This window comes from Poecilia reticulata, chromosome 10 (genome assembly GCF_904066995.2).
Source record: "Poecilia reticulata chromosome 10, P_reticulata-male-v2, whole genome shotgun sequence".
NCBI classification, from domain to species: Eukaryota; Metazoa; Chordata; class Actinopteri; order Cyprinodontiformes; family Poeciliidae; genus Poecilia; species Poecilia reticulata.
The window spans coordinates 7,472,432-7,497,863 of NC_088839.1; the positions used below are offsets into that span (position 1 = coordinate 7,472,432).

At 40.3% G+C, this 25,432-nt stretch overlaps 1 protein-coding gene and 1 long non-coding RNA gene across 3 annotated transcripts in view; one reads left to right on the plus strand and one right to left on the minus strand.

The window, feature by feature from the left end:
* The window catches only part of pigg (phosphatidylinositol glycan anchor biosynthesis class G (EMM blood group)), a 94,287-nt gene extending 69,256 nt beyond the window's left edge, over nt 1-25,031 (plus strand). The window contains exons 12-14 of one of the 2 annotated variants that reach the window (XM_081611507.1): nt 6,833-6,996; nt 12,763-12,863; nt 19,206-19,400. In XM_081611507.1, coding sequence (XP_081467633.1) covers nt 6,833-6,996; nt 12,763-12,863; nt 19,206-19,252 — 312 coding nt within the window. In that variant the 3' untranslated portion in view covers nt 19,253-19,400. Of the gene's footprint in view, nt 1-6,832; nt 6,997-12,762; nt 12,864-19,205 lie in introns of both variants that reach the window. The other variant, XM_008419820.3, reaches the window with a different exon arrangement.
* Nucleotides 77-19,224, minus strand: LOC108166661 (uncharacterized). Its single transcript, XR_001777028.2, has 3 exons — nt 19,137-19,224; nt 10,319-10,440; nt 77-402 (listed from the first exon to the last, which is right to left on the minus strand). It is a non-coding gene; the product is annotated as an uncharacterized LOC108166661 (long non-coding RNA).
* Nucleotides 25,032-25,432: the final 401 nt, after the last annotated feature.

The window sequence follows — 25,432 nt, forward strand, 5'->3', positions numbered from 1 at the left end:
GCTTCAACATGCTTTTTCTTCCGAAGTGGAATTTTTGGTTTCGAGTACAGGCCATGGCAGTTCAGTTCACTGCTTATTGGTTTCTTTGACACAGTTGTTCATGATGATTCAGGTCTTTCTGAAAGTCTCCACATGTGGTCCTGGGTTGTTGGTCAACTCTCCTGATAACTCTTTTCAGTCCTCTGTCAGAAATCTTGCGTCTGGTCGCGGCCATTCCACGATCTAATGATGTTCTTTACGCTTCCAGATTACTTTCTCAACATGTTCAGAAGTTTAGAAATCCTTCTGTAACCAATACCATCAGATTGTTGTGCGGTGTGAAGGTCTTGAGACAGTTCTTCGCTGTTACTCATTATGCGACGTACCTTGTGTGACACCTGGGTAATGACATCTTCTCATACACTGCAAAGACACAAAATATCACAAAGTATTATTACTCTGGTTTCTAGTGTAAATAGTTTAGTGCACATGGAATAAAAGAAAACTAATAAGTCACTTTTTAGCAAGTATGTAGAACTTATTTTTGGTCAATAACTTATTAATATTGATTAAAAAAAGAACCAGTTCCTCTGACAGATTTCACAAAAAAACATGAAAATTGCCTTGTTGGAAGTGAAATAATCTGGTAGTAGAACCAATACTTTTTAATAGCAATATTAACTTAAAACAAGCTCCTATTTCTTGCTGAAAATTTCCTTGTAAGTTTTGTCTTATTTCAAGTGCACTAGCATACTTGTACTACAAAATTGGACAAAAACATTCGGTGATATTTAATGTTTTAGCAGCGTAGGTCATCATTGGTTTAGACTGAACCAGCTGATATTCATTTGCACCAACAAGTGGCAAATTCAGTGACATCAGCTGAAATCACTGATATATTTAATCTGATATCTTGGCTTTCCATGCCTTCTCTCACATCCCTTTCTGTGTGTATCATTTAACATTTTTACACATAACTTCATTTCTGAACTTATTTGTTTCTTTTTTCTTCCTATGTATATTTTATGGGTTGTTGCCAACACCTGGTGAACATTTCGTGTCATTAACATCTTAAGAAATCTGCTTGCTATGAGACATTGTGATGAATTCAGATTTGTCCGGTCAGGATGAGGAAGTCGGATCAGCTGAGTTCAGTAGCTGGAAGAACTGACAGACTATCTCTCTACAGTTCATTCATCAGTTCGAATGAACTAAAATGCTAGCAGCTATCAGACAGACATCGTAATTTGTCCTCCACTTCTAACCAACTCTCTTCCTCTGATGGTCAGTACGTTTCTTTTTCCTTCCCTTAAATCCAAGCTGCTGATTTTTTATTTTTTTTTACAGTCCCGGGGCTAAGGTTTTTTTCTGAGGGAGAGATTGATTGCAGTGGGTGAGGACAGATCCATCCTCCTTTACTTTGCTCCAAAAGTGCTCGCTATATCCTGTCTTCATCTTCCATTTGTGGAAATCGTTCCTGTTTTTATTGACCCCAAATTCTCTTTTAGTTTCCAACACAAGGGCTAAAAGGTTTTAAAAGGTTATATTGAACACCAGTACCTACTTTCTTTCTTTCAACATTTATAGTTTATATGTATGATGATACACTTAGGCAAAGACTTTTCTCTCAAGGTGCCTTTGTTGGGATTACTGAACAAAATATGATTAACTCACTTTTTATTATTCATCCACTTTAAGTGTAACAATGTAATTAAAGAGCTGCTGAAGGTAGAAAAATGTAATTATGATTTGATTCTATGTAACATGAGCAAACGTTTTAGTGAAGCTGCTCTGTTCTCTAAGGTCAAATTGAACCGACCTAATTATGCGTAGTCTTTGGGATTTTTTTTTTAGAAACAAGGCCAGTTTATCTGCAATTTCTACTTAGAAATTCAAAATGCTTTATGCAATGAAAATATAAAAAGGCAAAAAAAGTAACGAAAACAACTAAAGGAAAGTGATGAAAAGTTGGAAAACAGACTCAAATTAATCATGTTCCAGTTGTTATTCATCAACTCTACAACTCTAAACAAGCCCTGATTTAAAGGAACTCAGTGTTTCAGCTGGTTTGCAGTTTTCTCTGTTTGTTTGAGAACGAGCGGGAGTTTCTTAAAGAGACAGAGGCCCAATTTCAAGGTGTTAAATTAGGAAGTAAAATAAGTTTCAAGTCATATTTGATATAGTATTTTTTTAACAACTGAAGTTAACACAGTTACTTGATTATGCTATAAAAAGCCACTATGTGCCTGGAAAACACATTTAAAAGTTTTCCATTTCTTTTTTTGCAAAATATTTTCAATAGCATCCATTTTAATATAGTTTAGTTTTATGACCCCAATTAAAACAAATGTCATTCCAAGTTGCTTTAGAAGACAAGTCAAGCTGATATGCAGAAATATATAATCCAGTCCAATCATGTGGACAAATCCAAACTCAGTCATATACATTCCCGGTGACTCCTGGTTGCGTTACGCTGCAGTCCGATTAATGTCTTCTGCCGGCTGATTAAAGGTTTTCTCAGGAAGCCTGTAGCAGATTGAATCAGTTTCTACTGACGCAGCTGTGCATCAGGACTCCTCGCCTCCTTGTGCAACAGGTTGATCAGGCGGTCGAGTGTTTTCGTCTGATTTTCAGAGACGTCTAACTTAATAATCTAGCAGACTCTGCAGACTTTCAGGAAAGCTACCGCCTGTAATAAAAAGCCAGACAGTGTTTGAGGAGCACCGCTCTGTTCTCAAATGAACTCCGTCGCTCTGATAGAAAGTCCAGCGGGGGGAAGCTTGTTTCCAGGCGATGCTTCCCGATGCAGATAGGACTTCTTCATTTCAGCTCGGCTCACAGCAGGTATTTGCTTCGCGGCTGTTCGGAGGAGGAGGAACTCGCACGTTGCGAACAGTTCAGTGACCCTCGTCCTCTCGCCGGTCGTTAAGGCCGTGATGGGCTCAAGATTACTTCATCGCCAGACAATTTCCCACTTCTGTGTCCAGGCTTGTAATTATAGAGCTGTGGGGAAAAAATGTTCTCCAGAGGACACAACCCTAACGGGTTCGTTAAGGAGCAACGTGTGAAATTTAGACTGGGATGATACAAAAGATGTCGTCAGGCAGAAAAATCTGATTATGTAGAAACAAAAATGTCATCACAAATCTGATTAGAACTTAATTGGTGATCGCTGGACTCCAAATGAATCTTTCTTTAAATGTTTCTAACATGTTAACAATGTTTCGTCAATATCCGTTTGCTTTAAAAGACGCCAGAGCATCATGAGAAAAATTCCAGGTTAACTTCATTCCCAGAAACAAAAGAGTGATGAGATTACACAAAGTGGTATTTATGCAGCCCGTTGTGACAAAGTGGTGTATAAATATAACCTGGAAGTAAAAGGATATGTTGTTTCGAACATATTATTAATGAGTTATTATTTTGTTGAAACCTGTTTGGATTCAATTACAGCTGCATGTCTGCTTGGCGTTCTTTAGAAAATGGCTCAAGGTCAGTCAGATTACACTGAGAGCACCAGAAGAATCCTGTCTGTATCATCAGAATTTAAGCATCTTCCTTAGAATTGTGACATTTTGTCTCAGAATTGACATTTTGTCTCAGAATTTTGACATTTTGTCTCAGAATTTAGACATTTTATCCCAGAAAAGAGAAACACTCAATGCTGAAAAAACACAAGACAAAACTAGTACAGAAATAGATAAGTAATTTTAAAATTCCTGCCAATGGAAAGAACACAAATTGTAGACTGAAAAAAGTGTAGGTGGAAGAACAGGCTTATTATTCCTTTGCTTTGTTTTACATAAAGCTTAATGAAAATCTAACCTGACAATCCGGTAGGCTGCAGTTGACTGGGGACAAAAATGGAAAAATTTTACATTTTCAGCTGCTATCGTGAACTTTCCAATTAGTCAAACCAACCAGACCGATGAAAAAACATTTTACCTCCTCGCCCGTGGTGGCGCTGCACCAAGAAGAAGTCAAGGAAATATGGAGTGAAAATAGTCTCAAAATACCTGTGCGCGTGTAATGCTGGATTTGTAATCCGTGAAAGCCTCTTTGTGTGTAACTTTGAATAGTTGTATCTGGTCAAATGCATATACAAAATGTTAAGAAATTACGAATACAAAATAAAAGCACACACACACACACAATTTCTATAAACATTAAATTCCTCCATGCAGATTTTTTAACTTCAACCTCAGAAATCTGATAATTACAAATTCAAACCTTCTCCTAAATTGCTTCCGGTAACAGAGAAACATGAGAACGACAGAGCATCAAACTTCCAGACATATAAAACATATGACCACATATTTACAAGAACCCGGAGTTACGCACAAATTTTCTTTTTATGGATTACAAATCATGTTTCACAGGTACAACTATCCAAAGTTACACAAAAAGATGCTGACATGGGTTACAAATCCAGTGTTACACACCAACAAGTGTTTTCAAACTATTACGAAATGTAAACAAATGCAGATTTTAGCATCTGTAAGACTGTTTGTTTTGGTTGTATTTACCCAGAATGCCCTCTGCTGTGGCTTTGCCTCCTGCTTGTGGAGCGCTCTCTTGGCGTTTTGCATCCGCTCCAGAGTTCACTTCAACCGAACCGAGACCTGGGATTTTAGGCGGACCATTTTCTGGTCCATTCACACCGTCCCAAACAAACAGGACTCTCCAGCCAAACAAGTTAGATTATACCCAAAGTTTTGTGGCAGATTCTCAATACGTGGTTGTATATTTAGCTGTTTAGCTTCATCTATATTCCCATCTAACATCAGAAACTTCCACGTCCCTGGTGAAGAAAAGAAAAGCACGGCTCTCCCTCCGCTGTGTATCAGTTTAAGTGGTCTGCCGGTTTCCGTTCGTCTTTTACTCTTTCTGTTTATAACAGACCAAAAAAAGAAATGTTCAAAAGCAGATTTCTTTACAACCTAACTCGACTTTCACCTCTCCACAGCATCATCCTTTCTCTGCTGTGGTGGGCTTCATGTACTCTGTCTAGGTGACTTTAAAAAACAGGATTTTAATCTGTGTTCTGTATAATAAAATCAGCATAAAACAGATATAGATTTGTAGCCCCACTTTGACAAAATGTTAAAGCTAATGTGAAACTTCATCTTGGGATCCATCATCTGAAAACCAGATGATGCGGAAAGTAGCAATAAAGGCAGAGATTTGCATTTTTTCCCACTTTTTCTTCCTCTCTGGTTCAGACTCCATCAAACAGATGCATCAGCCAGCCCTGCTGGCTCACATCCTCCATTTGAGGTGTTTTTTCCCCTCTGAAGCATCTTGCTCTTCTACATTTTCAAAAGCAATAAACATTTGCCATTTGTGAGAAAAAAAAATGACATTGAAAGCAAAACAGTGGGACTTCCAACAAGAAAGCAAGAAGACAAGCATCTATATGCAGCCTCCAACCTGCTCACTCGCAGCTACTGTTTGTTTAGAGCGGAGCCAGCTGTTTGCGTCTTCTCCCTCCCTGATCACAGACGTGCGCGCAGATGGAGAAGGAATTGTTAGTTTGCGAGGCGCTGCCCGGCAGATCGCCGCCACATTCAGAGAGAGAGAGAGTGTCACGTTCAGATCTTCACAGGTTTGGCCTGTTGGAGAGCAGGAAACGGGACAAGCAAACGTGCCTGACAGAAGCACAACCGGCTCATGAATGCAGTTATCGTTTACTATAAACTGAAATCAAAATAAAAAGGCAGTGTGTATGGAAAACTGTTTGTTTTTGTTTTGGCTTATGTGGATTTAATTGTAATGTTTTCAACAGAGCTGTAAATGTGCGCAAGATGGAGCAAGAAGATGTGAACATTTGTTGAACTGATGGTAAAGGGGAGCTATTATGCAAAATTCACATTTTGCGCATTTGTTTACTTGCATTTGGATTTCTACTGCTTCAAAAACAGTCCGAGGCATTATTGTTACAAGAACTTTTTTTTTTTTTTTTACCTAGCAACGGTTAAAAGAGCCAGTGGTCAGCTTTTTTAACCACTGTACAACGGCCGCTGGAAAAGATACGTCAACAACAAAACACTTGTTGACACTTGTTGTTGTTGACGTATCATTCAGAAACAACTTGCTGCGTTCGTTGGTTTTGCAGGAGGCTCTACTTCTGCTTTTCAAAGATGTGCGGTCGTCCAATCGCGCATCTCTTTGCAGCCGTTTTCAGATGTGGGTGTAAATGTTGAGTTGGGGGGCGTGGCCAGCAGCAGCTGACTTGGACTTAAAAGTGACCAGATGCCGTAAAGCAGCTCTTTTGATGGACAGAACTGAAATCTCATTATCTCAGAATGATTCTGAGATAATGAGAATTATCTCAGAAATATGTGATGAACATGTCTTATATAACCAATTGACCTATCCTAACCTGTTCAAGGAAGCATAGAAGGTCACCTGTGTTTCTAAAGCAAAAAAAAAAATGCTGTTTTTGCTTTAGAGAAATGTAGTTGTAAATGACAAATCTCTTTTTTTTTTTTCTTCATTCTTTCAAGTTTTTGAGACTTTTGTGTCTAATTTGCTCTCTACTATGTAGAATTCGTAAATGTTTTTGTCAAGATTGCTCCTTTTTTTGTTGTTGGAAAATATAAAAGAGAACATTTCCAATTTGTCCTGAATGGTTTAACCTCCAGCCCAGCGTCTGCTGATTCGGTCAGGGACGCAAAAACAACTGGCTCGCCTGGAAGTCGGCAGCGTCTCGGAGTGATAATTAAAAAGCGAAAGGAGTCGGTTCTTTAAGTGCTTCCAGCCACCGATCATCGTGTGCACTTGTTTTTGTCTGTACGCAGTCATTTCTGCGCTCTCATCAGGGCTCTAAAAGGTTTGCTTTGTGCACCCGCAGGGCAACTCCAACAACATTGGCACCGTCGACATTTCTGTGGGCTTTGTCGGTCTGGAAAGCTACATCGAAGCGCCTGCCATCTTTTTAACAGCTCTCAGCACTTACGCGGGTCCCCTGCTCTGGGCCTGTCACCTTGTCTGCTACCTGAGCTCAGAGAGAGAAAGGTAAGAGTCACTTTACAAAGTCGATACATGGCAGAGATTTTTAAGTGTTTGGCGCTGGAGCCCCAGGATTTTCATGGATAGAGGGAAAAACATATAAACTTTTCACATAAAACTCGGCTGCATCTGCAACTAAATCTTATTTTTAAAAAAAGAAGGAAATTAAAGTTTGTTGAATTCAGGTTGGTTATTTATTTTGATGTGAAACTATAAGGCTAAAAGTCCCTGTTACTTTGCTTCCAATATGTGTTAGAAAATTAATGAACTAAGTTTCAGTTGTGGAAGACTTTCTCTCTCTTTATTTTCTTCTTAATTTCGGTTGAAGTTCTATCTGAATCTGGGTTATATTAGCTCAGAAGATAATTTAATCTTTCTAAACTTTTCACGTAAAGTTTATATATGTAAACATCCATTCTGGCTATGATCTGTCAGAGTCAACTTGAACCGAAATGCCAAATTCTGCAGCTCATCTACATGCTATGGTTGTCAAAGTCAAGCTAGCGTATCAGACCTACTTCCCTCTCCATTTTATTTTACTAAAACTTTTTCCTGACCTTATCTAGTTTTTGTTGTGTTGACAATTAGTACTGCGTCTCTTTTTCTTTTATATATCACACATACATTTAAGATTTAGCGCGTTATGTTGACAACTCAACAGATAAACCAGTTTTTTCTGCTGCAGCGTGTCCGTAGTGGGTTCCACTGGTTCTGGTTCAGGTTGTAAAACAGATTGGCGGTATTCCCCGACATGCGCTCAACACCGTTTGCTGTGCACAATGCTTTGTTTTTGTCCAACTTTAAATCCCCATAATACTAGAACGACTAGTCGACTGAGCTGTTCAAGCTCTCCTTTTGTGTATTCCATCTCTTCCTCCTTCAGGGCACTCTCTTCTTTTTTCTGTTACCTGAATTAAGAGGCTACAGCTGCACACTTTATTTGTAACTCTGTGTTGTTGCTTTTTTTTTTTTTTGCTACCAAAATATTTCCAAACTGCTACAGTTTGTATTTGTGAGCATAAGAAGTTTAGTAGCCTTCGCTCACCCAACCGAAAAGCAGCGTGCCGCCACTTAATGGTGCTTTATGCTTCGCACAGCTGGAGAAAACAATAAAAAACACCTGCCTGTACTCTGGTGTCTCCTCTGAACGGACTACAAGCTGCTAAGTTGTATGTGGAGGTGGTGGAGGATGATGGGTGGAGAGGAGGAGCTCCGATTATTTAAATGTTATTGACTGAATGAGGAAAAACACATTCATTCCAGTTGAAACGCACTGAACTGCCTTCACACTTGAGATTTTCCTGATAGCCTCAATTTGAATTTTTACTTTGAGGTAACTTACAAAGATTTTCTGGAATATATGATTTTTATATCACAAAATAGCAAAAGTTAACTTTGCACAGCGTGGCACCTCATCTGGAGAGAGGCCAGTAACTAAGTAAGTGTGTGTGTGTGTGTGTGCGTGTGTGTGTGTGCGTGCGTGTTTGCGAACGCAGCCAATAACCAGGGCTCTCCCGCAGCATGAGGCCCCCATGCACAGTGCTGAGTGATGAGGCTTGTATCGGTCCTAACAGCTGTTCTGATGCCGAACGCCAAAACTAAAATGAAGCAAAAATAGAGACAAAGATGCTCCGGGTGTGAAATGAGTCAGGCAGTCTTTAAAATGCCAGGAGCAGAAACGAGAGGCTCCAGACTTCTGGTCTGATCAACAAAGCGTTTCAGTGCCGGTGTTGTTGGTGCAAGGTGAGCTGGACCCACAGGTTCTGTCCGTCAGTCTGTCCGTCTATTTACTCATTTATATGTCTATCTTTTTGAGTTTTTCATCCTTTTATTCTTCCTTTTGTTTATCCAGCTGTTTAGTTATCATTTCCTCCAGAGTGTCGTCTTAAACTTATGTATCAGTTTTAGCTTAACCGCTGCTCTGAATATGTTGTTTGTTTCAGTCATTTATTTTAATTTAAACTCCAGTGGTTGACGATTAATCGATTCATCAAGATTAATCTGTTCAGCTCTCATCACATGTAGGGTAATTTTTTAGCATAAATTCTGCCCAGTATAGATTCATGAAGGTATATTCTGTGCTGTGTATTGTAAGCCTGGCGGGCCACCAGGCTTTACTTGCTCCCCCACCAGGCTAAGTGATGTTTATTTTATTTATTGGATGACTCAATGAGCCGCGTGTGTGGCGGCACGCACCAATCACGCTGTTTTGTACCTCCCTGTTGGCCTCGCATACTATTATTTCTAAATTATGATGCCGACTAGTGCTCTAAATTTTTTTAACTTTTAATATTTTTTAATACAAAAACACTTGGCTGCTGGTGGACTGCCCTGCCACCTCTTTCAATTGGATGAGAGAGCATCTCGCGCACATTGAAGATAAGTACGTTCTTTCCAGTAACATCAACCCAAACTGCGTCACTCAATGGAGTTTGAAGTAAAATTTCGGAGTTGTGACCTGAAAATTGTTGGATGTCTGAAAGGAAACCGTAGAAGCTCTGGAACCAAAGGCATTTCCTTTCTGGTGTAGATCAGATTCTGGGAGGCGGTGAAGGAGACCGCTGGTGTCTGATCGTTTTCTGTGCTTTCATCGGTTTCGTTTAGCGAGCCATCCCCGAACGCGGCTGCCTCCACAACCCGACTGCAGGAAGTTTCCCCGTGTTGCCTCTCCCGGTGCACGTCACATTAAATCCAGCTTTAATACGTTACACGCCGGATTACAGCAACGGGCAAAAAAAGCGAGCGTCACTCCTTATTATCCCTTATTACTCACAACGCAGCGCTCCCCTGCAGCGGCCCCGGCTGCATTATGCACTCAGAGGTATTGTGACGAATGAAACAAAAAATAGTCCGAGTTCATTAAGGATTCACTCTGCAGCATCAGCAGATTGACCATAAAGGAGGGAAGGTGGAAGTACTGGATCAGCGGCCACTCTGCTGGTTTCCTTCAAGCTGCGTCATTATTTAAACAAATTGTCGCTTTATTCTGTGAAAAACTTCATGTTCTGACAGAAACCCAAGCGAGAAAAGGAAATATTTAACCGTTTCATTCAAGTTTTGTTTGTTAAAAATACTCCTTAAAAAGCCAGTGGCAGATCCACAGTGAGTGGGCTTTACTCACCGTATCTATTATTCATCGGTTTCCCATTGAGTTAGTCTTTTCAGCGCTTCTTAGGGCATTTAAGTTGTTTTGTAAAGGTGGAAACTGCCGATATTTGTCGTGCATCTTGTTCAGTGAGTTGGTAAAAAAGAAAACGATGAGACTGAAACCAGCTCAAAGAGATTATAAAACATTCATGACTTAGGAGGAGTTTTTGGAGTGACTCACCAGAGGAAACTTTCAGCTGCGGCTCGGTGGACTCCGGTAGTTTTGGTTCTCCAGAACCGGACTCGCCGGGTCGGGCGTGGGGGGCGGGGGTCAGCGGACATCACAGCTGGGAAAAGAGTCACCTGACGAAAAGAATCGATAATAATCCAACCTGAATTGATGGCTGAACTCATCGATTATGACATCTACGTAGGAATTGATACGATGTCATTGTTTTTGATGTATTGATCGTAGCAGGACATCTGATCAATTGATATCTAATTCCAGCCTCTGCATTAAGATTGGATTAGATTAGAAATATTCAGTGTTATGTTTTCAGTTTTTTAGTTGTAGGTTTTTTTTGTACTGGGTGATATTAAAAATTTAAATCTCAATTTTAATTGAGATTAAAATTGATCCAATTTTAATCTCAATTAAAATTGAGATTTTAATTGAGATCCAATTTTAATCTCAATTAAAATTGAGATTTTAATTGAGATCCAATTTTTCTTTTTTTTCCTACCAGATCCAATTTTTCTTTTTTTTCCCCACCTGCTTTCTTTTCTAAAAAAGAAGAAATGGAAAATATTTTCAAAAAGTAACTTTTTGAAAATAAGTCATGCCTTCTGTGTGTGTCAGAGTATTAAGGCCAGATTGCAAAACTTTCTGCTTGAATATGGGGTTACAGTCGCAATATTAGCAGAATAAAGATGCAATTTTACCAGACAAAAAGAACATTTAAATTGCTAGAAAAAAGTAGTTGTAATTAGGCCTGTCACGATAACAAATTTTGCTGGACGATTGTCTAAAAAATTGTTGCGATAAACTATAATATTGTTTCAAGACCTTTTGACACTGATTTAATGGAAATGACTAATGATGCATGCGATTTCCTGCCATAGATACACTTTATTTTCAAAAGAACACATAACACTGTAACTGATAAACTAAATAAAACAACCAAAAATAAAATGGATTCTCAGTCTCCATTAACAAAAAAACTTACTTGAGTGAAAACTAAACATAAAGCCAAAGTGGAAATAAATATTGCATTCAACCAAAAGAGTGCAGATTATGAAGTCTGTATGTGCCCTTCAGTAATCACTAGATTTAAATAAAGAAGATGGACACATCCGACTACCTAATGCAATAATTCATACTAGACGATTTTTGCCCCTATTTTCTCCTTATGACAATCTTAGATCGTTGGCTGATCTAAGATTCTCACTGGTGATTTCGTAACCGATCATCCTGTTAGTGTATGGTGGGTTACAGCAGATCGTCGTGGCCGCTCCGATCTAAATCAGGGGTTTTCCCCGACTGGGAGCTTAACGCAGCCTGTTGAATGTGACAGGTAGCCAATCAGAAAGCGATTCTCCTCCGTGCTTTCTGAGTGGAAATTACGGAGGGGAATCCCAAACAGCTGCCACAACGTAAAGAATATAGAAATGACAAGAGTTGAAGCCAAATTGCTACCGCAGTTGATAAACCTTGTAAGTTTTCAGCTGTTCTTCGTTAATGTGACATAAATAGGTTATAATAATTTTCATTCAGTCAGGACTTTACGCTGACTCTAGCCACATGCATCACAGGTAGATTCTAGTAAAGCATTGTTTAATGCCTGATTTTAAAAGTAGTTAACTGGACTTGTAGCCATTATTTTGTGCCCAGGTGGCTGGACACCACATGGCAAGACGAACCCGATCGAACCGTTATTCCTAGGATTTCTGTCGGCTAATGTGTGGTCTCTCAGGTTTCGAAAATGGGCCGACAGTCGGCCGACAACCCGTGTAGTGTGCGCTGGACATTACACTAAGCCTTAGTGTAAGGAAATGAGGAAGGGAGGGTCAGTGAAGAGCACCGGAGCTGAGCCTTTTTTCATTCAGTGTCATCAAGAGAAGGAAAAAAGGCAGGAAGAGATGATAAAGCCGATAATTAAAATGAGGTCGATAGGTTTAAGTTATTGTGCGATTAATTGATTTATAGCTTATCGCGACAGGCCTAGTTGTAATGAGAAAAGAGCTTTTAGAAATCTTCCTTCGAAATGGACACAGCTGTTTGTGTGACTGGTTCAAAGTTATGAGAGTTTGATGCTGATTTATTGAGAGTGTTTATGTTGAGTATTATCTCTAAAACTTACACTAAAGTATGACTTCACAAGATGCTCAGCATTTTTCATGTTATTTTATTGTTGTTGTTGTTTTTGTAGTAGTACTAGTTCCACTGGGTAGATTAAATATCAGTAAAATAATCTGCCACTGGAACTAACACTTTTTTTGTGAAAATTAAGGAATTATTGACTTAAAACACTCACATCTTGCTGAAAAGTTACCTATAAGTTATTTTTTAATTTTTTAAGTGCACTAACATACCTGCACTAGAAACTAGACCAAAAACACTTGGTAAGATTTTGTATTTTAGCAGTGCACCTTCTCCAGCACCTGCTGTGTCATTTGTTTGTGCAGATTTAAAGCAGCCTTCCTGTCAGCAGCAGAGCACTTCCTGTTCCAGGTGGTAATGGAGGAGGTGGGAAGTGGGGAGGAGGTGCACTTCAGCTTCCAGCAGGGTAAAAACTCCCATCAATACTGGAGTGCTGTGAGGACAGTTTGCTTCAGACTCCTGAGAATACACAGTTGCTAATGGGCCTTCTTTACGACGCTCGCTCTGCATCGTTTTTTTTTTTTTTCCCATGAGTTACTTAAAAACGGGAGACAATTTCCACCACCGCCTCCTTGATAACAGAGGGGAGAGGCAGTGCAGCGTCCGCAGGCCTCTTCTTCTGCTCCCCCAAACACACTAATGCAGAGGCTGTTTACTCTGCGCCGGTCCACAGGTTATTTTACCTCCTGCTGTTATGATGACTCATCAGTGCAGTGTGTGTGTCTCACCAATCAGCATCAGATTGGCACAAACATGCAACTGGATTCAAGATTGAAAAAAATGAACAATTGGAAAAAATTGAATCAAAACCTTCAGCAAAGACTGACCAGTTGGGCTCAGGGTGTGGCGATAATCGACTAATCACTAGAGGTGTTAGATACCGCCTGTTTCAATACCGATACCAAGTAAATACAGGGACCGTATCGCCGATACAGATACTGATACTTTTTAACAAAGTTGGATATATCATTAAACTTCTTACCTTTGGGTGCCTTAGTACACTGAAAAAGCACAGTCTTATCAAGTCATTTTTTTCTTTAAGTTTTTAGTTCAAACATTTTTGTACACTTGAAATAAGACAAGTAGTTTTTCAGCAAGAATTAGGAGCTTGTTTTAAGTGAACAATTCCTGTAATATTGACAAAGCAGTTCTAGTTCCATTATTCCATTATTATTTAACTTACAAGATATTTTTAATATGTTAGAAGTGAAACAATCTGCCAGTGGAACTGGTACTGTGTTATCAATATTACAGGAATTATTCACTTAAAAAAATCTCCTAATTCTTGCTGAGAAGTTACTTGTAAGTTAGTTTTGACTTATTTCAAGTGTGCTAACGTATTTGCACTAGAAACTAGAGCAAAAGTACTTGGTAAGATTTTGTGTTTTTGCAGAGTGGATCATCATTTGAATTATTTTTGTTCAAACCTACAACATAATTTGGACAAAGTTTATAGCTATTTAATAAATGTTTTAATAACATCAACATGGTTTGTGTGCAAAATGTCATTTGTGAACAAATCAAGACAAAAGAAAATTAAGGCCAAGTTGGGAAACTATGATACAAAAATACTGATACCAACTTGGTATCGATATATTGGATCATTCTTGTAATTTCAAGTAAAAATTGGCAATAAAAGAAATTAAGATGTTTCCTTACATAAATACTTGGTTAAAGCACCATTTGATTTAAATTCAGCCATTAGCCATCTTTATATTGGTCTGTTGCGTCCCACATGTTAATCTGATAACAGTGAGCTCTTTATTGGACCTCGTCTGACTGAAGTTCCTCAGATTTCTCTGTGAGAAAAGCCAAATGTTCTCTTCTAAAGACTTCAAGGTTTCCTGTCAGATTTTAAAGAAAATAATTCAGTGTCCTAACAGCCACCTGGCATTTCAGCACCAGAACTGATGGGTGTTATAAGTTTTAGCCTGTCAAAAAAAAGTTTAAGTCTGGGGTTTAATATGCCATGGCACATTTGTCCCCAGGGTTTTGGGAGGTTTTTGGACATTTTCTTGTGTCTGTCAACTCGACTCCTTGGTTTAGTTATGGAGATCTCATCAGATTGTTGTGATGTGTGGAACACAAGCAGTTTCTTTATGTTTTAAGGGCTGACATACCTTCAGCCTCATGGAAAATCTCCTTTTCATTCTATTTTTAGCGCTGCTAACAAAGCATTGCAATCACACATGCCGTTTTCACTACAGCCTCCTAGGGGGCGATAATGTGCTGATATGTTTACACAGAAGAAGAGAATGTTGATTCAGTTTTTGTTAGGAAAACAATATTTCTCTCCTCACTAGGTTTCTTTGAAACTAGTTTTTTTGTTTTGTTGTTGAATCTGTGTTTTCTGCCACCCTGTGGATGGGAGTGTTATTGTCATTAGCTTTGTCTCTATTACAAATGTGCACAAAAGTTTCTCATTAAAAAAAACAGAGTTTCACTACTGTGACGTTTCCATTAAGAAACACAATTAAAATCACACATGAATGTTTATGCGATAAATCATTTAAAAACATCACCCTCCGATTACTTCCTGCTGATTTCTTCTTTAAGGTTTCTGCCAGTAGCAATATCCAATTGTTGATCCTGTGAATTGTGTACCGCAAATTTTTTTTTTTAAATAAATAAATTTTTATATGACCAAAAATCTCATCCTAGCAGCAAAACTTATCAAAAAGTCAAAATTGGTGCTATTCCATTAAGCGAATTTACTTACAAAACGTAAAATTGCGCACAAATTGCGTTGGAAACGCAGCTGCTGCCAGATCAAATCGAAAAATCTGGATTGCTTATTCCACATGGAATAATTACTGATAAGAAGACACACACAGTTTTAATCCAGCCTTGTTTCGGTCTCATTGTCCAGCTCCAGTCTCTCCAGTTTGCTGGTTTCACCAAACCAAACGGCTCCTATAAAGTCTCTGCTCCACAACATTTCTGCAGCACCAATGACTGCCTCTGCAGCGCCATGATGTATTTATGATGCTGTGGAGCTTTACGTAGCCTTCATCCGAAATAAGTTTTAGTGGCTGATAGCTTCACCTCTGCTCCGTCCCTGTCCTTTGGGTAAACACAGGGACGGACATAAGGACGAGGCCGAACTGCCAGCCTCCCCGAGCCTGGACCCACATGAGCTGTTCCCGCTCCACAGTGAGATCAGAATATATTCTGGTCATGAAGGATGTCTCTATTTCTGCAGCTAATCGCGGTCCGGATGACCTCGCACGTACTCCCGACTCCACCAGTGTCGGGAGTACGACACCGGTGGACTCTAGAAATTCATTCTTACCATGAATTTCTAGAGTAGATTTGTTCTTTGCTTTTACTCATGCAGTAGCCGTAGAACACACCTCGGCCTTTCTGTTCTCCCGACTTCCTGATCGGGCCAGATATTGATCCCCACCCATGTTTGTTTAATCGCCGGTATCTCCTCTGATGTCCTCGCAAACAGATTCACTCGTGTTCCTCTAAGTATCTGCCTTCTCCATTTAAAACAGAAGTGGTGTTCTGCAGCTCGTCATGCAGTGCTGCTCCTTTGAGAGGGCTTGTGCTTTGTATAGGCCGTGTTCTGGTGAGGAGGAACCCTCAGGATGGAGCCGTGATCAAAGAAGCCCCCCCACCCATAAAAAGAGCAGGACTCGGCACTGCAGGCCTCCTGTCTGTTGTTACACACACCGTTTCCCCTGTGCTTGTAAAGATCTACTGGTGGGGAAAAGCTACAAATGTCCAGATGTTTTACATGGTTGAAGTCCCCGACTAAAACTAGATAAAAAAGATTCCCTTTTGATGCTTTTGTTCTTTTAGCTATTGGTGTGCCGTGTCAGCATTTGCTCTGTGATAGAAATGAACAGTGGCAGTCGGCACAACTCTGAACTCCTGGGGCTGATGATGTGGAGCGCGTTTAGGCATCCCTCTCCAGAGGAACCAACTTTTAGACGCGTCTCCATATTTCGGTCAGGACTGAAACTTAGGAAGCCTCGACTGATTCTGTTACATTTTTACCTCTTCCATCAGATCAGGTAAAAAAAATATTAAAACACATCAACATTTTCATTGTAAATCTAGTTCTAATGCGAATATTGGGATGAAATTTTCACAGCGTGTCGGTAACAACCAAAGTAATCCACACATAGAAAAAGAACAATTAAGTTCAGAAATTTAAGCTGTGTGTTATAATGCGAAATGACTCACCTGGTTCAATCCAAATTGAAAACACAAAATCTTATCAAAGATTTTTTTCTTGTGCAAATAAGACAAAACTGACTTACAAGTCACTTTTCAGCTAGAAATAGGTGCTTATTTTAAATAAATAATTCCTTAATATTGATTTTTTTAAAAGTACTAGTTCCATTTTTAAATCATTTTAATTCTAACATGGGAAAAATGTCTTGTTAGAAGTGAAATAATCTACCAATGAAAGTACTTTTTACAAAAATATAAAGGAATTGTTTAATTAAAATAATCTCCTAAATTCTTCTTCTTAAATTAATGTATCAAAAATAAAGGCCTTATAATACCTTAAATTTATTTTTAAGAATTTATGCCTTAAATACTTTAATCACAGGTCTTAAGTTTTGTCTTAAAATTACTTTTTAATCTCATATTTTTGTTTTATTGCTTCCCAAGTGTGTTTTTTTTTTTCTCGTGGAATTTTTCCGTCAGGCAAACGTTTGAGTCGCAGTCAGACACTCACTGCTAACGTAGCCTTACTAGCTGGCTAGTTGATTTGTGTCAGTATTTTTTTAAGTGCAAATTTATGGCTAGTTGGTTGGATGAAGCTCATACATTTATCTGAACATACAGGTAAAAAAAACTAGGAAAAGTTGTAAATTAACGACTTCCAAATGTTTTTTTTTTTTCTAGAAAATTTCTGACTTCTCAAAAAAAAACAATTTTAAGCAAATCTTCAACTTTTCAAATTCAGACATTTTTACATCCTTTTTTCTAGATAATTTCTGGATTTTTACTAGAAGATTTTCAACTTTTCAAACTCAGAAAATGTCCTGTTTTTGGCTGAAATGTGTTCCTCTTTTGTCCCTCTACATTGATTCTAATATTCCGTCATAATTGGTCACAACTTGTGTGATGCGAAAAAGTTTATTCACTGCAGTTCTGTGAAAAACACACATTTTTATCCAGCAGAAAAACCACCTTATCTCAGCGGTAAAACTCTTATCGAAAAACAGGAGTGTTTTGGGTTTTCAAAATTTCTGTGTTTCCATTAACAGATTTATTTTTCTAATTCCAATTTGCGCAACTATATGGTGAATGAAAACGCAGCGACATCTGAGTGCCACACTGCCGGACAGAGCATAATTTAAAAATAATAATAATAAATTCAAAAACTATAGAGAGGAGAACAAGGCAGCCGACTGGAGGACAAACTTCCAGAGGATGAAAAACTTTGATGGAAAGCAAAGACTCACTAAGCTGCTTTACGTCTCAATCTAATTCATGAAAGATTGTTTGATCGTTAACAGTGAACGGCAAAACTCATATTTCTACCTTTCTCTCACACACACACACACACAGAGAGAGAGAGAGAGTCTGATCCAATTATCTTCCCACAATAATGCAGATTGCCGGCAAATTCTGATTAGGAAGTTAATGACTTTAAAACCAGCAGGAGGAGACGATGAGACGCAGCCAGGAGATTAGGAGCGCAGGACGTAAAGCCAAGCACACAGTTTTTCTGTGTGCGTTCGTACCTAAAATTCATCTCCGAAACACCATTGTAAATTAGCAGAGGGTTGCAGCTGATCACAGCTGAGGGGGAGGAGGAGCTGCGTGTCGCCTCCTGAGGTTAGGCGGTAGGTAGTGGAGCTCGGAGGAGGACAGATACGTTCACGTCCACACTGACTCTGACCAACAATGAATCAAGCGGTGAGCAATACCTCCAACCATCATTAATCTGCTGTACACAAGGGGAAAAAAAACAGAATAAAAATGTGCTCATTCAACTGTTACTGTGCCGTCCTCACTCTGCTTGGCAAGCTGTGATTTACATGTGTTCTGCACGCCTCGGCGCTCAATCAGCCACATCTCAGATAGTTTTAGTTCTTTCCACGGATTTTCAGTTGGATTCAAGACAAATGACTGACTTTATTTTCTTTCTCAGAAGTCAGTCGGGGGTTTCTTTGGCTCTCTGTTTGGGATCAGAAGCTGCATTTCCATTGGCCGTTTGGTTGCGCAAAATGGAATTACGGAAATAAATTTGCTCAATGGAATTAAGAAAAAAAAACTTTTGTGTTTTTTTTGATGGAATGATTTTGACATGGTTTTTCAACTTTTTGCCAAGCTGCAATGGAAACGTTTCTTGCATCACACGAGTCACATGATCAACTACGATGTATTGGGACCAGCAGATGGAGGGAATTTTGGCCAAACAGCTAAGAAATTTTCTACAAAAAAACCTAAACATTTCAAATTCAAAATTTCAGTTTCAAATATTTTCCCATGATACTCCACATGATATATGTATAAAACTTTATTAGAAATTGCTTTGGGGTCATTTCAAACATAATGGACACAGATTTGTTTAAAAAATAAATAAAAGAAGAAGAAAAAAAAGAAAGGGAGAGCGTTGAAAAGTTTTAAAATACAAGAAGGAAGTAGGAGTAAAGGAGGGAAAGTAGCATAGAGAGAACACAAGTCAAGTCAGAAGTCTGCCACTAACCTCCAGAAAGAGAGAAAACGAAGCCCAGAAACCACAACCTCTCTGATTGGTCCTCTTCTCCCCCCACAGGAGCCCGGTCGCCGTCGGCCATGGCTGCTACTGCTTGGCCCTGCTGAGGTCGGTGCCGGCCGCCGCCTACGTCGTCCTGGTGACGGTCCTGCGCTACCACCTCTTCATCTGGAGCGTCTTCTCGCCCAAGCTGCTGTATGAGTCCATGCACCTGCTGCTGACCGCGGGAGTGTGTCTCGTCTTCATCACCATGGAGCAAAGTCCCGGCTCCAGTAAGTCCTAGTGGGAGGCGAGGCGGGTTCGGACGCAGACCCCCTCGGACTGCCGCCGTACAATCGACTCCCGCTCCTCATCTCCTCACACCGTGTGAATAGATGTGCTCTCAGTAATATTTAAATACTTTTCTATTTCTAAAAAATGGGTGGGGGGGGTATGGTTGAGGATGAATAAAAATGTGATGTAACTTGTGGAAAGAGAAACAATCGTTTCCCTGAGAGATGTGCCGGACTTGGAGGTGCAGAATAAAAGCGGGCTGTTGGAGAACTTTGATGTTGCCTTTTCTGGGGGTAGCTGCGTGTGTTTACCTGTTACCATGCCGACCTGCGTTCTCTGGACTCGCCCCGTCTCAAAACACTGCGCTCTCTGAAGTCGAGACCGTCGGTTCCCCCGGTGCTCCGGACGCTTCTTGATCAGAGGTGAGAGTAACAGCATCGATCGCGACAGTTTTCCAGTTAAAGGATGTTGAAATTCGGGGTCCCGCTGCGTCCTTCACTCCCCAACACAGATTATTAATCTAGCCAGATGTCCCACTGTGACGGACCGAAATGGGTCCGCGGTGGATGCGTTTGGAGTGTGTGCCGTCTCGGGCCTAAAGGTGCAGAGGTGCTGAGGTGAGAGTGAGCGAGATGTCAGACGGCTCCAGCCTGCGTCCGCCTACTCTGAGCTCTAAAACCGGTTCTAATCAGGCAGCGCTAATGAAAATAGCGGCGTGGGAGGAACACAGGAGCACAGAGTGGGAGTTTTAAAGACACTGTAGTCATTTCTCTGTAGAAATTTTTCTAACATGTATCACAGATAATTGATTAAACTCCAGTTTTCTTTTCTTTTTTTTTTAATTATCATTATTGCATAAGTTGAGCTTTTTCGGTGTTAATCTTGGTCTTGGAGAGCAAACAGTTGTCAGGGTTACACTTCTTTCCAAAACTATTTATTCCTCCTAAGCTTTTCATTTTGTCACGTTGGAACCACAAACTTCAGTGTATTTTGTTGGGGCTGTTTACTTGTATTAGGACAAAAATTTAAACTTGACTGTTGGTTAATTCCTGCAAATTTACACTACCATGAATGGTAATGTTGATTAATGTGAACTGTCCTAATCAAGTTAAATTAATTCCACATTTTTAAGTGCAATAGACCAACTAGTTTTTTCAAAAATTTCATTCAGATTACAAATTAAAAAGGTGTGGAAAAAGCATTTACCAAAGAGCAAAATGCTTCCAAATCCACGTTTTACACTGAGGGCGGTGCATTCAGGGTGAGTTAGAGATTACATTAATTTTCCTATCAATTAAAACTTTAAAACCATTTTGATCTCATCTGAGTACACCAATAATCCACAAGGTCACTATTCACCCAACATGTGCCACCCGTTCTGGGGTGCCACCAGGTTTTGGGTGCCACATGTTGGGTAAACTTTAGGGTAAACGTCTTGTGGTTAACGCCCAGATTCTTCCACCTGAGCTGAGGATTTCTACTGCTCCTCCAGAGTCAACATGGCCCTGTTGACTGCTCTTCTAGTCTGGATTTTATTTTAGGATTTCACAGTTAAAGGGCGGCTCAATACCAATGCACTCCATCTGGACCAGACTTTAGAAACGGCTTACAGGGCTCTAGCCCAGGGCCCCAATTTTTTGAGGGCACCAATGATTTATTTATTTTTATTTTATTTATTTTTTTTTTTTATGAATGCATGTTTTGTGAACCTTGTACTTCATATAACACTCATTGGCCCATATCAGGTGAGTTGTATTAATTTTGGGATTTTTATGAATATAAACAATATGTATTTGAAAATTAGGACCAAAACTCTCTCCAGTTCAGACACCCGCGTAAATCTGACCCTGCTCATAACTGCTCAGATATTTATTTTGTTATACATTTTGGAAAAGCATATATAATATTCGTTCCATTTCATAGAGATGCATGTATTGTTCTGTCTCATTAAATCCTTGAAGTTTAAGGCTTTAACATGACAAAATGGAAACATTTTTAAATTGTATCAATACTTTTGCAAGTATTCTCAGTTACCGTCAACGTCCAGAGGGGGGAAAAAAAGATAATTTTCTGTTTTATTTTTACGTTAATCATTTATTCTTTCTTACTTTTCTCTGTTTGTTTGCAAAATTAACCTGAGTTCTGACTCAGAATCTGAACCTTTTCACCGTCCGGTCTTTATTCTGTCATGCTCACAAACCAGAGCCACACTGGCCACCGAGGCGGCTTCGATCCAAAGCAGTGAGAGCAGCAGTGAAACGATGACGCTCACCTTTATTCAACACACTGATCCAAGTTGCTCTCAAAGCTGCCTGAGTGACCTGGCCTCTCCCCGTCCTGGAACTGTGTGTATCATTTGAGTAATGAGAGCAGCTGCCGAGCCAAGGAGCAACACACGAAGCAGAAACTAAAACTATCTGAACTGTTATTTCTGTTGGCAACGCTGATGTGAAGGAACATCTGTGACTCCTTCACAGCTCCGCATTGATTACAACCTGCCAGTTCCGACATCTCCCCCCCTTTGAGGTCTGAACAGAAAAAATAAGGGAGAAGTAAGGGATCGAGCTGAAAGATGCAACAGTTTGTGGCGTTTTCACCTCCAGGCACAGAAAACGATTGTTCCCACCCTCAATGCTTGTCACTCTGCTTGACGAGCCGCCTGCATTGCCAAGCAGCTTCTTGCCCGAGGCAGAGATCCCCGACACCCGGTGAGCCTGGCCCGCCACAGGCATCGCGCCCGGGGGACGTTTGGCTCGTTTGCTCCTGCGTCGATTCCCGCCGTGTCCGGATGTAGCTCAGGCCTTTTGTTTTCGCCGTGGCTCACCTTGACTGGGACTGACAGACGGAATGCAAATGTCCCCGGACACGCGGCAGGATTTCCGCCGGAGTTCAGAGAGTCTGCATATGGATCACTCCAGGTTCGGGTCCTCTCCATCACAGGGAAAAGCACGTTCAGCTTGTGAGAAAGTCCGGGAGCTCAGAGTTTATTTGACCTTTTTCTAAACCAACAGAATGCTACTGTCAAGTGCCTTTTCCGCTCTTTGGCTGAACGGGGAATCTCAGCCAGACTTCAAACGAAGTCGGCCATAAATAGTTTATGAGCCAGATAATAATCTACATGACTCTGAGGATTAGTCTGTCAGTGCTCGGTATGCTCCACGTCTCTGTCCGACAAGCTCTGCATTGTCTTTACAAACTGAGCTGCTAATCCACACAGATGCTACGGAGTTCTCCTGAATGTGACGTTCGAGAACAACAACACCAGTCACATTAGTTACTATCATGGCAAATGATTAGCTAGTAGACTAAAGTGATAGAAAAACCAACAGTCATGATGAACTAACTGATATCGAACAGAAAATGTTGTACATCCTGGTTATAGAGCATCTGAACAAAATGGGTTCCAGACATTGTTCAAGAGATCAAACTTTGATTAAAAACTTAATTGGAGACAGAAAAGTATGTAAAGAAATGCAGAAAACAATCGACTGCTTACTTAAAATCATCTCAGGTGCTTGAGAAATCCAACCAAAACCAGAAAGACGTGGAAGAAAACAATAAACTACCATTCTGGTAGGATGAAGGGTGAGTCTGATCAGCCAACGATCAAAGAACATCTGCTGTTACCTGTGAGTTGTGTAGCAGTAAGGAGGCCTCTGTGAACCAAAGGTATCAGCAAGTAGCCCCAACAGAACCCCGTTGTTCAAAACCAAGAATGGACACATTGGCAAAGATGTCGTTGTTTGCCCTGAAGAAAAAATGGTGCAGATGGTTTGTCAGACAACAATCTAATGCTAAATTTAAAGAGGCAGGACACTGGGAAGAAGGGTTGCCGAGGCGTTGTGGGTATAGGGATCTCAGTCAGGCAATGGTCAACGGAAGCCGACTGTTTAACGTTCGGACCAAACATTGACCGAACATTCGCTGTGAAGAAAATACTTTTATGGGATTTATTTTCCTTAGTTTTTACATCTTTTAAGCCTTTATTGTTGAAGGAACAATGTCTCTACATGTTCAGTGGCCGTTGTCATGCTTAGAACCCAGTAAGGAGTTCTTTATGCTAAAGAGGAAGTGGCTTCAGAAGTTTAGCGACCTCAAACACACCCATCTTGGTTCGCAGATGGAGGTTTTGTAAGCAGAACCGAATCTCCTCATTCTGGGGATTGGGTTAGCCACTTCTGCTAACCCAATCCCCAGACTTTAATCCAAAAGAAAACTTGTAGAGTGACATTAGAGATGCTGATTCTGAGGTAAGAACAAAATATTGAGGGAAACTGTGGAACGGACAGCAGTCTGTCTGATCGTCCTGGACTAGAACATGTTCAGTGTTTTAAGTTTTCTTAAACTCTTCAAGCATTTTGCAGTAAATATTTGAGTTTGTAAGCCAAAATGCAGACACTGCGCTTTTTTTACCTGCCTAATATTCATTTTTCCCATGTTTCTATCGAGTGAGAACAAACTTGATCAATTTTCCTTCACTATCAGTGTTTCCAATCCATTGGTGAACTTGCAGTGAGTTTGTGTGTGTGAAAGTCAAGGCTGCAGCACATAGTTAGAGCGTTACTTAGGTGTTGTTACTTAGAACACAGCTGCATATATTTTCTGGGGCTGAAATTGATTTACTGCTGCGAGATTTAAAAATGATTGTTGTTCCAGACTTCTCAGAGGGTTTCTCTGCTGCTGAAGATGAATTATGCTGGATGGAGTAACATTCATCTGCATCCCATTAGTGTCCTTGCACTAAATGAAAAAGCCTAGGCTTTGTTTAATAGAGCCGAGCGGTTCTGTACAGAAGCTGAGAAAAAACTGGCAATAATGTTCTTGGGGATGGAGTTTGATCTTTATTTTAGTGGATTCTGTATAAAAGGGGCTTTTCCGATCGACCCGGTCGTATTTATTTTCCAAAGAGCCACAATGACTGCAAAGTGAGGTTCGCCAATACGCTGAGCTCGCAGGCGGCAGACAGAAATCCTCAACCCGGTGTTTTACAGACGGCCTCTCTTCCCTCCCGTCCCCCCAGCGGATCGTCTGTAAGCCCCCGTCCGTCTGCAGCGGTGCGGGAAGCCTCGGATCTGATGGGGCTGACACTCTGTGTGTGTGTGTGTGTGTGTGTGTGTGTGTGTGTGTGTGTGTGTGTGTGTGTGTGTGTGTGTGTGTGTGTGTGTGTGTGTGTGTGTGTGTGTGTGTGTGTGTGTGTGTGTGTGTGAAATCGCTCCTGTGTATCTAAAATACCCAGCAGCCCATGAAATGGAAATGGATCGGAATAATTGTTTCGTTCACATGGCTGGAAGCTCTCGCGCGTCACGGCGAACGTCTCGGCTTGCGCGTTGTTTTTTCCAGATTCCCTCCTCAGAGAAAGAAGCATTTATTTTTGTGTTGTTAACCATCAGAGTTAGTTTAGTTTAGTTTCTTCAGGATCTCCCAGTGACAACTGTACCACAACAAGCATTTCTGCAAAGCACTCTTCTTCAATGAGCAGATAAAATCCTTCTCGCTTAATTTTTCTGTCATTTTAATAGAAACTATGCAACTCGTGCTATTTGTGTGTCGTCTGTTGATTTGTTTCTGTTGGTTTTACGTGTTCATCTCAATAAAGCCGATCTTTGTACCTACCTCCATGTCTGTGGATGAGTACCAGTTTTTGCATTTAATGGAATAAAGGTGAATTATTTATGTAAAATCACGTGTATGAAGTTCTTTTTCCTCTCATGATTATTGAAATTGATCATTCTCAGTGGCTACTTCAGGTCTCTGATTTCTACCTCCTGGGAAAACGACGGACCCGATTTCAGCCGAACATCCTCATCTTTTAGACGTTTTAATAAGAATTCGTCCATTTCCCTCAAGTGATCTCGGTGATTAGCCGGCCATTAAATTGTCTTTGGGCTCGGTACAGCCTGGATGGGGGCCATCTGTCTTCAGGCTAGGCCCCGCTCTGGGAAGCGGGCGGCTGTGACGTTCGCAAAGTTTTCACCGGAGTGTCCTTCTGATTTGGTGAGACGGAACGAGACGCT